Below are 12444 nucleotides of genomic sequence, written 5' to 3'. Positions count from 1 at the left end.
CCCTGACGACATGACCTGAGCCAAAACCAAGAGTCAGATGCACAACTGACTGAATGGCCCCAGTGCCCCTGCCTGAAAATCTTTAAATGATCACCCTAGTTACTTCTTTATGATAAACTTACAGAAACTGAGATTTAAAATTTCCTCTAACCATAAAGCTTTTAAGTCAGTTGAGAAAATTGTTTTTTTAAGTAAACTGTACGACCACTGTGGGGTTTGAACTCATGACCCCTAAGATGTAGAGTAACATGCTCTCCTGACTGAGCCACCAGGCATCCCGAGAAATTGAAAACTACTTAGATGGGTACCAATTTATCAAAACATCATACACATTTTGATGAATAGTCAATTGTAAACATAGAAATATTATTGGAAATACATCATGAAGAATGAGACAAGGTAGAATGCAATCAAATTCTAGATTTTTTCATAGATAAGAGAAACTTTGTTTAGATGTGCTTATTTTTCTTTGAGCAGTGTCATTCAGGTCTTGAAATTCCTTTTTAGTTATCTACACAAAATCCCAGTGACCTATTTTTCTGTGAATTGGTAGATTATTTCAGTACGTGTTAGCTGACACCAGGTCTCCTAAAGTTTTTGAAGGCAAGGAATTGAAAACTGCCTGACATTCAGAAGAATTTTTTTTTTTTTTAATTTTTTTATATTTATTTTTAAAGATTTTATTTATTCGACAGAGAGAGCGTGCACACAAGCAGGGGGAGCGGCAGGCAGAGGGAGAGGGAGAAGCAGGCTTCCTGCTGAGCAGAGAGCCTGACAGTGGGGCTCAATCCCGGGACTCTGGGATCATGACCTGAGCCGAAGGCAGACCCTTAATCAACTGAGCCACCCAGGTGCCACCAGAAGAATTGTTTTAGAGTCCTATACTTTTTTATTTATCCTAATACCTTTGAATGGTCTTTTGCTTGGTTTGGGGGAGGGTCTTCTATCCCCCGTCCATGGTGAGGTAGGACGACTTTTTTGTGTAAAATGGGAGAATAATGTCGCCTTGAAACTGAGGACGTCCTCACACGAACGCATTCTAGATGGAATATCAGGGAGTGAGATAGACTTGCACTCCGTGCGTAGCTCGGGTTTGAAGGCTCGTACTTGGCTGCCCTGGCCTGCTCAGCCTGCTCAGCATGCTGTTGACTTTAGCTTTTTCACCTCTCCTGATTGTGATAGTCCATGCGTCTTTGTATCTTTACTCTGTCTTTGGTCAGAATGGTACCTGGAGTTTGAAAAATACCCTAGTTCACCATGCCCTTTCCGGAAACTATAAATAGCAAACATGTGTAGACAGGTAGAGAGATGCGGGCAGCACGTTACATGGTGATGTGTGTTGATGCTAGGCCTGCCTCACCTTGCTTGGGGATTATTAATCTTAGAGGAATCAAGGAAGCAAGTGTGTACTGGCGAGGCTGCTCCTTAGGCAAGAGGGCACAGGAGCGCCAGGGGGACAGAGCCACTGTCCTGGTCACCATAGGTGTCAGATGTCGCTTGTGAATCCATTCTTGGACTCTGCTGTTCTAAACCTTGATAGGTAGCTGCTACAGGACTGGTAAAGAGGGAAGTGAAAGCTCTTGAAAGCCAGCTGTACGGAAGTGTACATTAAAAATGCCGCATACATTTTGCTGCTATCCTCACTTCAGGTCTTCCCTGAGGTCAGTGTGTAGACGCAGGTGGCAGGTAAAGCCACACAGAAGTAAATTTGATCTGTTTCTGTGAGGTTGCTTGATGAGTGTCAGGTGTCTTGTGTTTAATAACCTCGCGTTTGGCCAGACTAGAGAGTGACTTACAAAAATATTTCTTCCATACACTTCTACAAGCATATCATTAATTGATTTTTGTTTCTATCCTTAGTGTTCTCCATGGCCCGATACCCCCACAGCCTACGTGAATAGCAGCCCTTCCACAGCGCCCGCCTTCACGTCCCCACAGCAGGGCACTTGCAGCGTCCCCGACAGGTACCGCTTCGTGCCATCGCTCGCCCTGGGCGCTGGCCATGCTGTGCTCCTACATTGCCCTCTCTCTCACTTTCCAGCATCCTCTTTTTTATATATATCTGAGGTTTATAGTCATGGGAGCTAGCCACCTCAGTTTGAGAGGAAAATTGTCTTTTCTTTGCCTGCCAGCCTTTTTGCTCTTAGCCCTTCATGCCTCACATTCACAGCTGTAGAAATTACAGAAAAGGGGGTGTTTTCAAGATACAGTCTTGGTGAGAGAAAAAGAACATGAGTGGAGTTCAGGGATAAGGAAGTGAGTTATTAAGGTGAAGCTGTGACTTGGATGTGTTCAGATTGCATTTGTTACGAAGTACGTTTGTCTTCGGTGCACACCGTATCAAACAAGAGCTATTTCCCGCCCTGTTGTTTCTGCCTCACATTACACGTACTCTGTACTTATTTATTTATTTATTATGGTAAGTCTTTAAACTTAAAGGAAAAGCTTTCAATTTCTAAAACTTTACTGTGGTTTTAGAAATGGGGGTGGTAGACTTGTTCTGTTTTATTCTCTGGCTGTGATTGGCATCTGTGAACCCTGTGGGTTCCGGGTGGAGGCAGGGGATGGTGTCACGGGTCCTGCAGGTGCCACATGGTGCCCGGCGGGGGGGGGGCTTGCCTTCCTGGGGCTCTGCTGAAGAGCTGATCCCGAGCAGGTCAGATCAGAAGTTCCCTGTTGTTGGGAGGTTTCTTGCTGGGAAGGAAAGTTACATAAGACTGCTGAGGGAAAGGTTCTCTTTCTTAACACGTGGGCCGTGCCAACAGGTCTGTCTTGGTCAGCTCTGGCTGCTATGACAGAACACTAGACCAGGGCCTTAGAGACAACAGAAATTTGTTTCTTGCAGTTGTGCAGCTGGAAGTGTGAGGTCCAGGTGGTTCTGGTGAGGGCCCTCCAGGTTGCAGGTGCTGCCTGGGTCCTTGCGGTGGAGGAGAAGCCCTTCTGATCTCGTCTTCCTGGTCGCCTCCCAGGGGCCCCACCTCCTCACGCTGTCATGCCAGGGGGGGTGAGGTTGGTCAACATGTGCATTTTGAGGGAACACAAATACCAGTCTGTATCAGGGTCTGATAAGAACACAAACACGTGTTTTTCCCTGTGAAGATGAGTAGCCTGGCAGGCAGCGCGTCCTGTAGATCTTCGTGCTTTACAAGGAGGAGCACACTCTTGGACTCTGCGTCGGAGAGACCAGGGACCGGCATGTCCCCGTGTCCCCATGTCCCCCATGTGGGGGCCGTTCTAGTCTCAGCCTGAGTCATCTTGGGCAACGGTCATGACTTCAGAGGTGGGCTCTGGGCTCCCGCACTGCCGGCTGACCGCGCGGTTCCTGGAGCCGCCGCGCCCTGTGCTGGCCGGGAGCTGTGCTCTTCGGGTGACACACCTTCTCTGTCTGCGTGGGTCGAAAGGGACAGTCACCAGTCAGCATCAAAACTTAAGTAATTGAAGTACAGGTGCCAAGAAAGGAGTCTGGGCCCAGGACCAGGAAGGCTCCCACACTCCCTGTGGAGCTGTCTTCATTTTTGTTTGATCTTAAAAACTCAAGGAGAGTGTGGCACACCTTTGTCCTCTTGCTGCCCTGAATTTCCCCCTCTTTAATCATGGGTAAATGTAGTAAAGGGATATCATTTTCAGTTTTTACTTAGGACCATCTCTTGGAGCTCCTTATTTTATTAAAGAGTGTGTGTGTGCAGTTACTTTTTTAACTCTTTATCTTGATTTCTCATATTCTTTTCCTTACTAAAATGAATGAATATCCTTCATTTTCCTGGCACCCCTGGAAATAATCGGAATCCTTTTGTTTCCTAAAACTTGAAGTTCTTACTAGAACTTCTGGAGAAGGGGGAGGCACTCGTTAAGCCGCCACCTGTCAGTTCCTTCATACTCACTCCTTGACCAGTCCTGCCGGCGTTCTTCATTGCAAATCTACACGCTGTTCTACAGTTTACGTTAAATTTACCCAGTCTGATAGCCTTTAATGTCTTGGTTTAAATTGTGTGTGTGTGTGTGTATAATAATTTTCCTTTCCTTCCTTCCGTTCTCCCCAGCAATTCTTCTTCCCCAAACCATCAGGGAGATGGAGTTTCACAGGCCTCCAGTGAAGTAAGTGTCTTCTTCCTGAAGCTGATGATGCCCTCAGGGGCCTGCATTTTTAAGGCTCTTAAGGGGCTTGAGGCATTGTTTGGGTCTCTGAGTAGTCAGACCCATCCTCTTGGGTGTCTTTTTTTACTTTAAACTTGGAGGATTTTGTGTTTTGTTTAAACGTTGTTCTTTATAACATGCCAGTGACTTGGGTTTGTTTTTTGTAAGTTTGAATAGTTTCTTCTATTTGTGTTCATTTTCTTTGTTAATAGCAACTTCAGCCTTCAGCCACGATCCAGGAAACACAACAATGGCTGCTCAAAAACAGATTCTCTTCCTACACAAGACTGTTTTCCAATTTTTCAGGTATGTTTATGTTTGTGTGTGTGTGTGTGTGTGTGTGTGTACATCTGTGTTTTGTACTTGTTTTTGTACTTTCATTAACCTTAATTTAAAAAAGTTTTTTTCAAGTAATTATGGATTCATACCCAGTTTCACCTAGTGGTAACATCCTGCATACCTCTTGTACCAGGAAACTGACATCAGGACCATCTCCCAACTCACCAGTTTTATGTGCCTTCATTTTTGTACAGCTGTATACAGTTCTGTGCAGTTTTTCTCGTTTTATTAACTTCATTTGAAGTAATTTCTGCCTTACTATCGTTTGCAAAGATAGTACAGAGATGTTCTGTGTACCCGTCACTCAGTTTCTCATATAATCGTAGTATCAAATCTAGAAAATAGACATTGGTGCGATGTGTGTATATAGTTCTGTGTCACTTTATCACATGTGTGGATTCGTATAACCACTACCGAAGTTAAGATGCAGAATTACAGCATCACCACAGGGCTTTCCCTTACGCTTCCTGCCCCTCCCCCACCATATCTACTCCCTGGCAACCCGGAGTCCGTCTCTTGGATTTTGTCGTTTTGAGAATGTTACATGAATGGAATCACATGGTATGTGACCTTCGAGGTTGGCTTTTGTTCCTGCTCAGCATGATGCCCTTGAGTTCATCTGAGTGATTCTGTAGACCAGCAGTTCCTCTTGATTGCTGTGTAGTAGTATGTGGTATGAATCCACTCAGGTCTGGCTTTTGTATGCTTGTTCTTTTTGTAGAGTTAGCTAACGGAGTATGTTGGTGGATCTTTTTTTTTTTTTTAAGATTTTATTATATGAGAGCACAAGTCGGGGAAGGGGCAGAGGGAGAGAATACCCAAGCAGACTCCCTCTCAGTATGGAGTCTGACGCAGGGCTTGATCTCACGACTCATGAGATCAGGACCTCAGGCAAAACCAAGAGTCGGACGCTTAACCGACTGAGCCACCGAGACACCCCTGTTGATGGAACTTTAAAAGGGACCAAGTGGAGCTTCTCCAGGTGGCGCTCTAGGAAACCTGTTTAGAGAGCCGGTGATAGATGGACCACGTGGGGTAGGGGCAGCATTTCCCAAGTGTATTTGGCCTTGGGACCCTTTTCCTAACATAGCCTGGCTGAACACCTCCCGAGAGTTGCTGGGCCCCAGTAAACTGGTAGTGAACTGTAAACAGTAAGCTGGTTGTGAGCTTGCCTTGCTGTGGGGCCAGGGAAGTGCAGTGCGAGCCTTCGAAGAGGACAGAACTGTGTGCGCACACCTGGCCTAGGGGAAAGCTTGATTGCACAAAGAACGTGGTTTCCTATTCCGTCAGCCATTTATTACGATATTGTGCAATGAGTAGTCATTCCCTGTGTAGCTCTCTGTCTCTTTAAAGTACTGGATGAAAGTCTTGCTAGCTTGTAGCCACATTTTTGTGTGACTATATCTTTGTGAAAAATTGGAAATTTAAAAATTTCATTGTGTGAGGAAGATGCATCTTAAACCCTTCTAGGGAAGGCACATGAAGAGCAGAGCACATACTCAAAGCGCCGACAGTGGGAACCGAGGGAGGTCCTTTAGATGAGTACAGGTTTCTGTGTGGAGAATTTTAAGCTCTTTTCACTGTGAGCAGCGCTTACATGGCTTGGCCTCCTGCATTTTACTTACACAGGAGCTTCCCAGCAGCAGAATGGGGAGGAGGAGGGTGAGGCTGCTGGCTCAGAGCCTCTGGTTGTTCCCCTTCAGGAAAGGCTGTGCGCACAAGCGTCTGTCCAGTTCTTCGTGCAGGCTGAGGAGATGTGCACACACATCTCGGGCCACAGCTGTAGGCCCCAGGAGAGGCGGGGAGACGGCCAGTCCTCGCTTCCCTGGCTCTGTAAAACGATCCCTTTAGTGTTTCTGCCTCACGGAGGTGGGCTTCTCTGGTCTTTATTTCTTTTACAAGCTGGGAAGTTATCAGGCTCTCACCTTCAAGCCTACAAAAATAGAAAGATAACCCCTTTATCCCATTCCATACCTAAGTGGGTATTTAATACATGGAAGTCATGCCTTAATCCCAGAGCACATCTTAATTATACCAATAAACTACATCTTGAGTGTTAATAAAGGGAAAAAAGAGACTACGGACACATTCAGACATAAAAAGGAGGAGAGGATGAACTTCCATGTAACCATCCCCAGCCTTTGGTCAGTTTTACTCTCTTCTGTCTCCCGCTTTTCTGTTACATTTTAAAGTAAATCCTAGTTACCATGTCATTTACACTTAGCAGCGATTTGTGGGGGAAACCCTAAGGTCTATGTGGTTCTGTGCCATGCTTTCGCTTGCATATTAAAATTGGCTGCTGTGACAGGTACGTTGCAGAATGTTTGCAAGTTGCGGTATAGAGAGGCCCAGGCCTAACTTTACTACCGACTTGGGCGGGTCCCCAAATCTCTAGAATTCCATTTCCTCTTTTTGTAAAATAAAACATTATTATTGTGATCTCAAGGTTAGTTATCTGTTTTTCCATGAAACCACCAGCCAGCCAAAACCAGGTGGGCAGTGAGGTCGTGTACTGGGAACAGACAGTCCTGCACCCCATTCATCTAGCTGACTGAGCTGCCTTTGGGCTTCTGAGCTCCTTCTTTGTACAGGACATGGAAGTGCCAGCATTTTATTTACTATTTATTTATTTATTTTTTCTCTGTGGGACCGGGAGTGTGTATGTGCTTTCATATCTGTGTCTGTGAGTGTAACACAGGAGCCCGTGACGGTTTTGGGGACAGTTGGCTGTGTGAAGACAGATGCTGTGAAGCAGCCAGTCCTGCTTGTTCGTTTTCCATTTCTTTGAAAACAGTCTCTTCTTGCTGTTCTCTAGGTGCCGACTTACTAAAGCTGACAAAGGAGGATTTAGTACAAATTTGTGGTGCAGCCGATGGTATTCGGCTCTATAACTCCCTAAAGTCCAGGTAAAATACCATGTTTAAAAGGAAGCGTTTGCTTGAGATGAGGCTGTACCCTGTGCGTGGGGAGCTGGGGCAGGACGTGTGTCAGTGCTGGGCTGGTGCGCCCGTGCGCTGCAGGCGGCGGTACTGCGCTCACAAGAAGACCCTCAGCGCAGGCCCAGGTATGACGCAGGCACTGATGAGGGCAGAGGTAGACTGTAGACTGTAGAAATGCACATGGGCAGTACTGAGTTCTCGAAGACGACTGGGTTTGCTGCCAAGAAAACAAACTTCTCGTTTAGGTGAGCGATACAGAATCTGTGGTTTTCAAGGTCATTTGACTACTACTTAAACAGTTGTTAAAAATGTAAACTTCTAATTGTGAATTAAAATGATGGAATTGTAAACTTTTCTGGCTTTTAAGATCCATTTACTCTCATTGCTATTTCTAGACTTGTATGAGAATTCCATTAAAATTGAATCTTACTAACTTTAAATTGCTCACTTAATCTTGAAACTTAAATGTACCAGCATCTGACAGACCATCTCAATGGTTTAGAGTCTGGATCATCAGATTAGACCACCTGTGATAGTTGGTGTGAGGTGTGTGTTTTTATATTTTTATTAGTCATTTATTTTGTATAATGAAACAATACTGTAAAGTTCTCACAAGGAAATAGAACTTAGAGTCCCGTAGTTGTTATTTGTACCTGCTGCGGGGCAGCTTTCTCCCGTCAGCTCACGCGTGGTGTCTTCTGATTGCAGGTCAGTTAGGCCCCGCTTGACCATCTACGTCTGCCAGGAGCAACCGAGCAGCTCACCACTGCAGGGGCAGCAGCCGGCAGTCGGCGGAGGCGACAGTGGCAGTGGGACGCCCTACGGTGGGTCCTGAGGGCATCGCGGCTCCCTGTCACTCCCTTTCTGACACTGAGCAGAAACGGGGCTTGGCAGGACCGCCAGCCTCTCTGGGTGGGAGTGTGGATGGCATGAGGGACAGCAGTGCTGGGTCCAAAGCCTCGGGAGAGAGGAAGCTAACTGCCTTTCTCCACTCTTTCCGCCACTCTGAATCTCCTTTCTATCTGGCCCTTCGTGCCAGAAATCGCTGACAAGTGAAAGCCCAGCTTGAATGTTTTTTGGAGTTTTGCTGGCTTTTACTCCCCCCCCCCCCACTTAAATCTCAGATTTACTAAAATGATGACTATAACATTGGCAGCTTGGCAAGAAGGCAGGAGGGTTTTTTTTTTCTTTTTCCCATTTTACTGACGGGGGGGGGGGGGCACCTTAAAATATCACATGTGCCGAGATTCCTGTGTGTCCCAGCACCAAGCATGTGGACTTGTCTCCGACAGGCAGCCGGCCAGCACTGTGAGCTGTGTGCTGAGCGGCACCGCATCCCTGGGGCACAGTACTCGCATCCGTGCCGTTACCCATCTGTGCGTTGGGAGGGCTTCTCAGCCTACAGTGCCGGGTGAGAGCAGAGACAGACCCTGGCCCGTCTCTCCTCTAAATATGGCCCTTAAAAACAAAAGCAGTTATGCTTTCAAAGGATGTGTTTTCTCACCTGTAAGGTGGGTGTGTAAGGTTGGGTGTGTGGTATTCTGAAACAAAATAAGGGCAACACACTCTTGCCAGAGAGAAGTGTGTTAACAGAATTTACAGAGGCAAGAATTTACCCTAATTTTGGGTCGAGTCCTGAGAATCACTTTGTGTCTGAAAAATCCCAAGGAAGCATCACTCTTGTGAGCTTTTCCACTTGGTGTCATTTTGACTCTAAAAGCTGCGAATTTGAAGACTACAGATACTAAGGCTTAGTCTGAAACGATAAAGCTCTAAAGGAGCTCTCCAGGCGTCACCAGGGTCTTGTATATGATTTACATGTGCGCGGTCAGCCTGTCGGACTTTGGAAGGTGTTTGCGGAGGAGGGTAGGAAACGTTGGCCAGCTGAGCCCCAGAGCAGGGGTTTTCTACGTTTCCAGCAAACTTCCATAAGAGGCCAAGTAGGAGATGCCTACTTTGTGGCCTCCGGGGGCTCTTTGCCGCCAGCTCTGCCACCGCAGCGCCAGGACCCGCACAGACTAGGTGTAGTGACGGGTGCGGCCATATTCTGATACAGTTCTGTTGGAAAAGAACAAGCGTGGGCAGGGTTGCGCTCGCATAGGCTGTACTTTGGGGACTCCGCCCTCGATCATCTCTGTGTCTCCCCTTAGTTGTAGTTCCACGCTCTAAGCTTCCCATAATGTGTAATTAGCAGAGTTTTCCATTATTGTGAGCACACAAGAAACCCCCCTGTTTGGGGAAGCCAAGTTCTAGCCCTGATGATCTTGCTGGCTGGCTTGACTCTGTGACTGAGCAGGGCCTACAAGAGCCGTGCTCACTGCAGATACACTCGGCAGCACATCGCAGCCGCTGATGAGTTAAATGTCGCGGCAACAGGCCCCTTGGGTGCATGTGCTGCGGCCTGTGGACAGCAGGCATCTCTGCCTGTATCCTTAGCTCTTCACTCGGTGTCTTCGAGGCTGTGTTTCATTCTCTGGGGGATTCCTTGGGATAAATTCCCCGTAGGAGGATTACTGAATCAAGAACAGTGACAGAATTCTTTTTATTTATTGCTAGAAACACAAGACATTTGAAAACTGCTTTCTTCAGCTATAACTTATATACCATAAAGTCTTTCCATTGTAAGTGTCCAATTCAAGGATATTTTAGTAGATTGAGAGTTTTGCAGCCATTACCACTGTTGGGTTTTAGTCCCAGTACTCCAAAAAGGCCCCTGTGCCCATTTGCAGTTAATTCCTTTTTGTTTTTTAAGAAAAATTAAAACCTCAAATCCTTTTGTACAGATATTAATGTTTATTAAGTTGTGTGTGGCATAGTTAATTTATTATTTCAGTAGGTGGTAAGGGAGGAAAGAAATACTAGTTCCCATTTTTAATTTTTGTAAGTTTTCTTAGTACTTTGAAAGGGGTGATCTTCTTAGAGGTGAGGTGGAAAACAGATCAAAGATTACTGCTAAAATGCTACTCTTATTTTTCATTTCAGTTTATCATGCAATCTACTTGGAAGAAATGGTTGCTTCAGAAGTTGCTCGAAAACTTGCATTGGTGTTTAATATTCCTTTCCACCAAATTAACCAGGTCTACAGACAGGGGCCCACTGGTATTCACATTCTTGTTAGCGATCAGGTAATGCGAACTGGCGTGCCATTGCTTCTCCCTTCCACAGTCGACATTTACTTTCTCTCTCACCGAAGAACTATAGAAAAATTCTGTGATCTCTTGTGCAAGTACTCCTGAGAATCAGTTTTAAAGAGCTGGGGTCCAATTTTTAAAAATCTAAAACCAAGAGTTTCAGGCATCCTGGTGATACAAGGAATATAAACCCAGACCCGTGGCTATGGCCCCTTTGTCCCCCACCCTCCCTTAGACACTCACCGGGAACTTCGGGGTTAGTGGGGCTTTGGCCCATTTTATGAAGGAGGGGGCATTTGGTTGTGTTTTCCTTTTGTCCACTATTTGATGACTGATCTTTATTTAAAAAAAATTTTTTTTAAGAGTTTATTTATTTGAGAGAGAGAAGTTACGAGTGGTGGCAGAGGGAGAGGGAGAAGCAGACTCCCCACTGAGCAGGGAGCCCAATGCGGGGCTCGATCCCAGGGCCCTGGGATCACGACCTGAGCTGAAGGCAGACACTTAACCAATGGAGTCACCCAGGTGCCTCTGATGACTGAGTTTTAAAAACGTTAAGGTTGTTGTCCCCCAAGTGTTCAGCGACAAGCAGGTAACAATAGAAGACCGCTAACGCCGTGACCCTGTGTTAAGAGTTGTTATTCACAGGGCCCGGCGGGGAAAGCTCCCAGTGGGTCAGGTGGGTTGTGGCACTGTCTCAGGCCTAGGCAGCACGAGGCCCCACCAGTGCAGCAGGTGAAAACGCTTACTACCTCACCCTGCCTTCACCAGTTATCATTTCGACCACCGAGTTCTGTATTTGTGCAAAAGTATATAGATGGTGACATTTTCCTAGAGCTGCTAATTCTACTCTTTTCTGATCAGCTCATAAAAAACAGTTGGATCTTAATTGTGTTATCTGCTTTATCCTTCTAGATGGTTCAGAACTTTCAAGATGAGAGTTGTTTTTTATTCTTCACAGTAAAAGGTACTTGGCATGAGTGCATGTGTTTTGAAATGCTGAAATCGTGAAAGATGGTGTGTGCCTGTAGTCAGTAGTCCTCTTGTGTGTTCACTTTTGAAAATGCTGGCTTTACTAGTTTTCAGAGTTTGAAAAATGAATCAAGAGAATATTTCTAGTGGTTATAGAAGAAACTAACTAGCAAATAAGAGGAGTCAGTCCTAGATTATTGGGAAAAAATAATTCAGCCACCATTTTCCTGAGCACCTTGTGTCAGGCAGCTTTTGGTGCTTGAACAAAACACTCCATGGAACTCTTCGTGGGGAAAGCAAACCAGAATTAGCCACCAGATGCATACAATTACAGAATTTTTTAAGTACCGTGAAGGAGTGGGAAAGTAGGGGTGCTTGTGTTTAAGGGGTCGCTGGGTAGGGGGACATGGAACGGATGGGCAAGGCCTTTCTGAGGAGGTGTCAGTAATGCTGAGACTTGAAGAGTGAGGGGAGCCGCCCACCTGAGGAACACCCCAAGGTGGTGTGAGGTTGTGTGCGAAGGAGAGAGCCGGGCTGCTGTGCAGGGCCAAGTGAAGGCTGTGTCTCTGCCGCGCAGCATGAGGGGCACGTGGAGCAAGATGGAGTCAGGGTGGGAGGTACGGTCTGGTGTGCGGGACCTGGGCATGGCGGTAGTTGAGACTTTATTTGAAATGCATTGGGAAGTCAGTGAAGTTGTTTAAACAAAGGAGGAATGTGATTAGGTTTTTCTTCCACTCTTGCAACTCTGTGGAGGCAGATGGGAATTGGGGGAAAGCTGGAGGCAGGAGAGGTCACCTGGGTCTGACACATTTATGGGCATTTCCTGCTGGGCTCCACAGTTGAGCGATTGGCAGGAGGGTGACTCTTGTAAGAGCAGCTGGGCGGATGGTGTACCCAGCGGAGAGGCAGGACTGGTTGGGGGGAAGCAGTGA

At 46.3% G+C, this 12444-nt stretch overlaps 1 protein-coding gene across 3 annotated transcripts in view; it reads left to right on the top strand.

Moving 5' to 3' along the window:
* Nucleotides 1–12444, top strand: part of UBP1 (upstream binding protein 1) — a 52921-nt gene that overhangs the window by 36208 nt on the left and 4269 nt on the right. For 2 of the 3 annotated variants that reach the window (XM_026496673.4, XM_026496671.4), the window contains 7 exons: nucleotides 1861–1964; nucleotides 4041–4095; nucleotides 4347–4440; nucleotides 7289–7379; nucleotides 8121–8236; nucleotides 10395–10537; nucleotides 11456–11507. In XM_026496673.4, the coding sequence (XP_026352458.1) occupies nucleotides 1861–1964; nucleotides 4041–4095; nucleotides 4347–4440; nucleotides 7289–7379; nucleotides 8121–8236; nucleotides 10395–10537; nucleotides 11456–11507 (655 nt within the window). Of the gene's footprint in view, nucleotides 1–1860; nucleotides 1965–4040; nucleotides 4096–4346; nucleotides 4441–7288; nucleotides 7380–8120; nucleotides 8237–10394; nucleotides 11406–11455; nucleotides 11508–12444 lie in introns of those variants that run through there. The other variant, XM_057315883.1, reaches the window with a different exon arrangement.

The sequence above is a fragment of the Ursus arctos genome, unplaced genomic scaffold (genome assembly GCF_023065955.2).
Source record: "Ursus arctos isolate Adak ecotype North America unplaced genomic scaffold, UrsArc2.0 scaffold_20, whole genome shotgun sequence".
NCBI lineage: Eukaryota > Metazoa > Chordata > Mammalia > Carnivora > Ursidae > Ursus > Ursus arctos.
The sequence above is the reverse complement of the archived record's forward strand: the minus strand, read 5'-3'. Positions and strand labels throughout refer to the sequence as shown.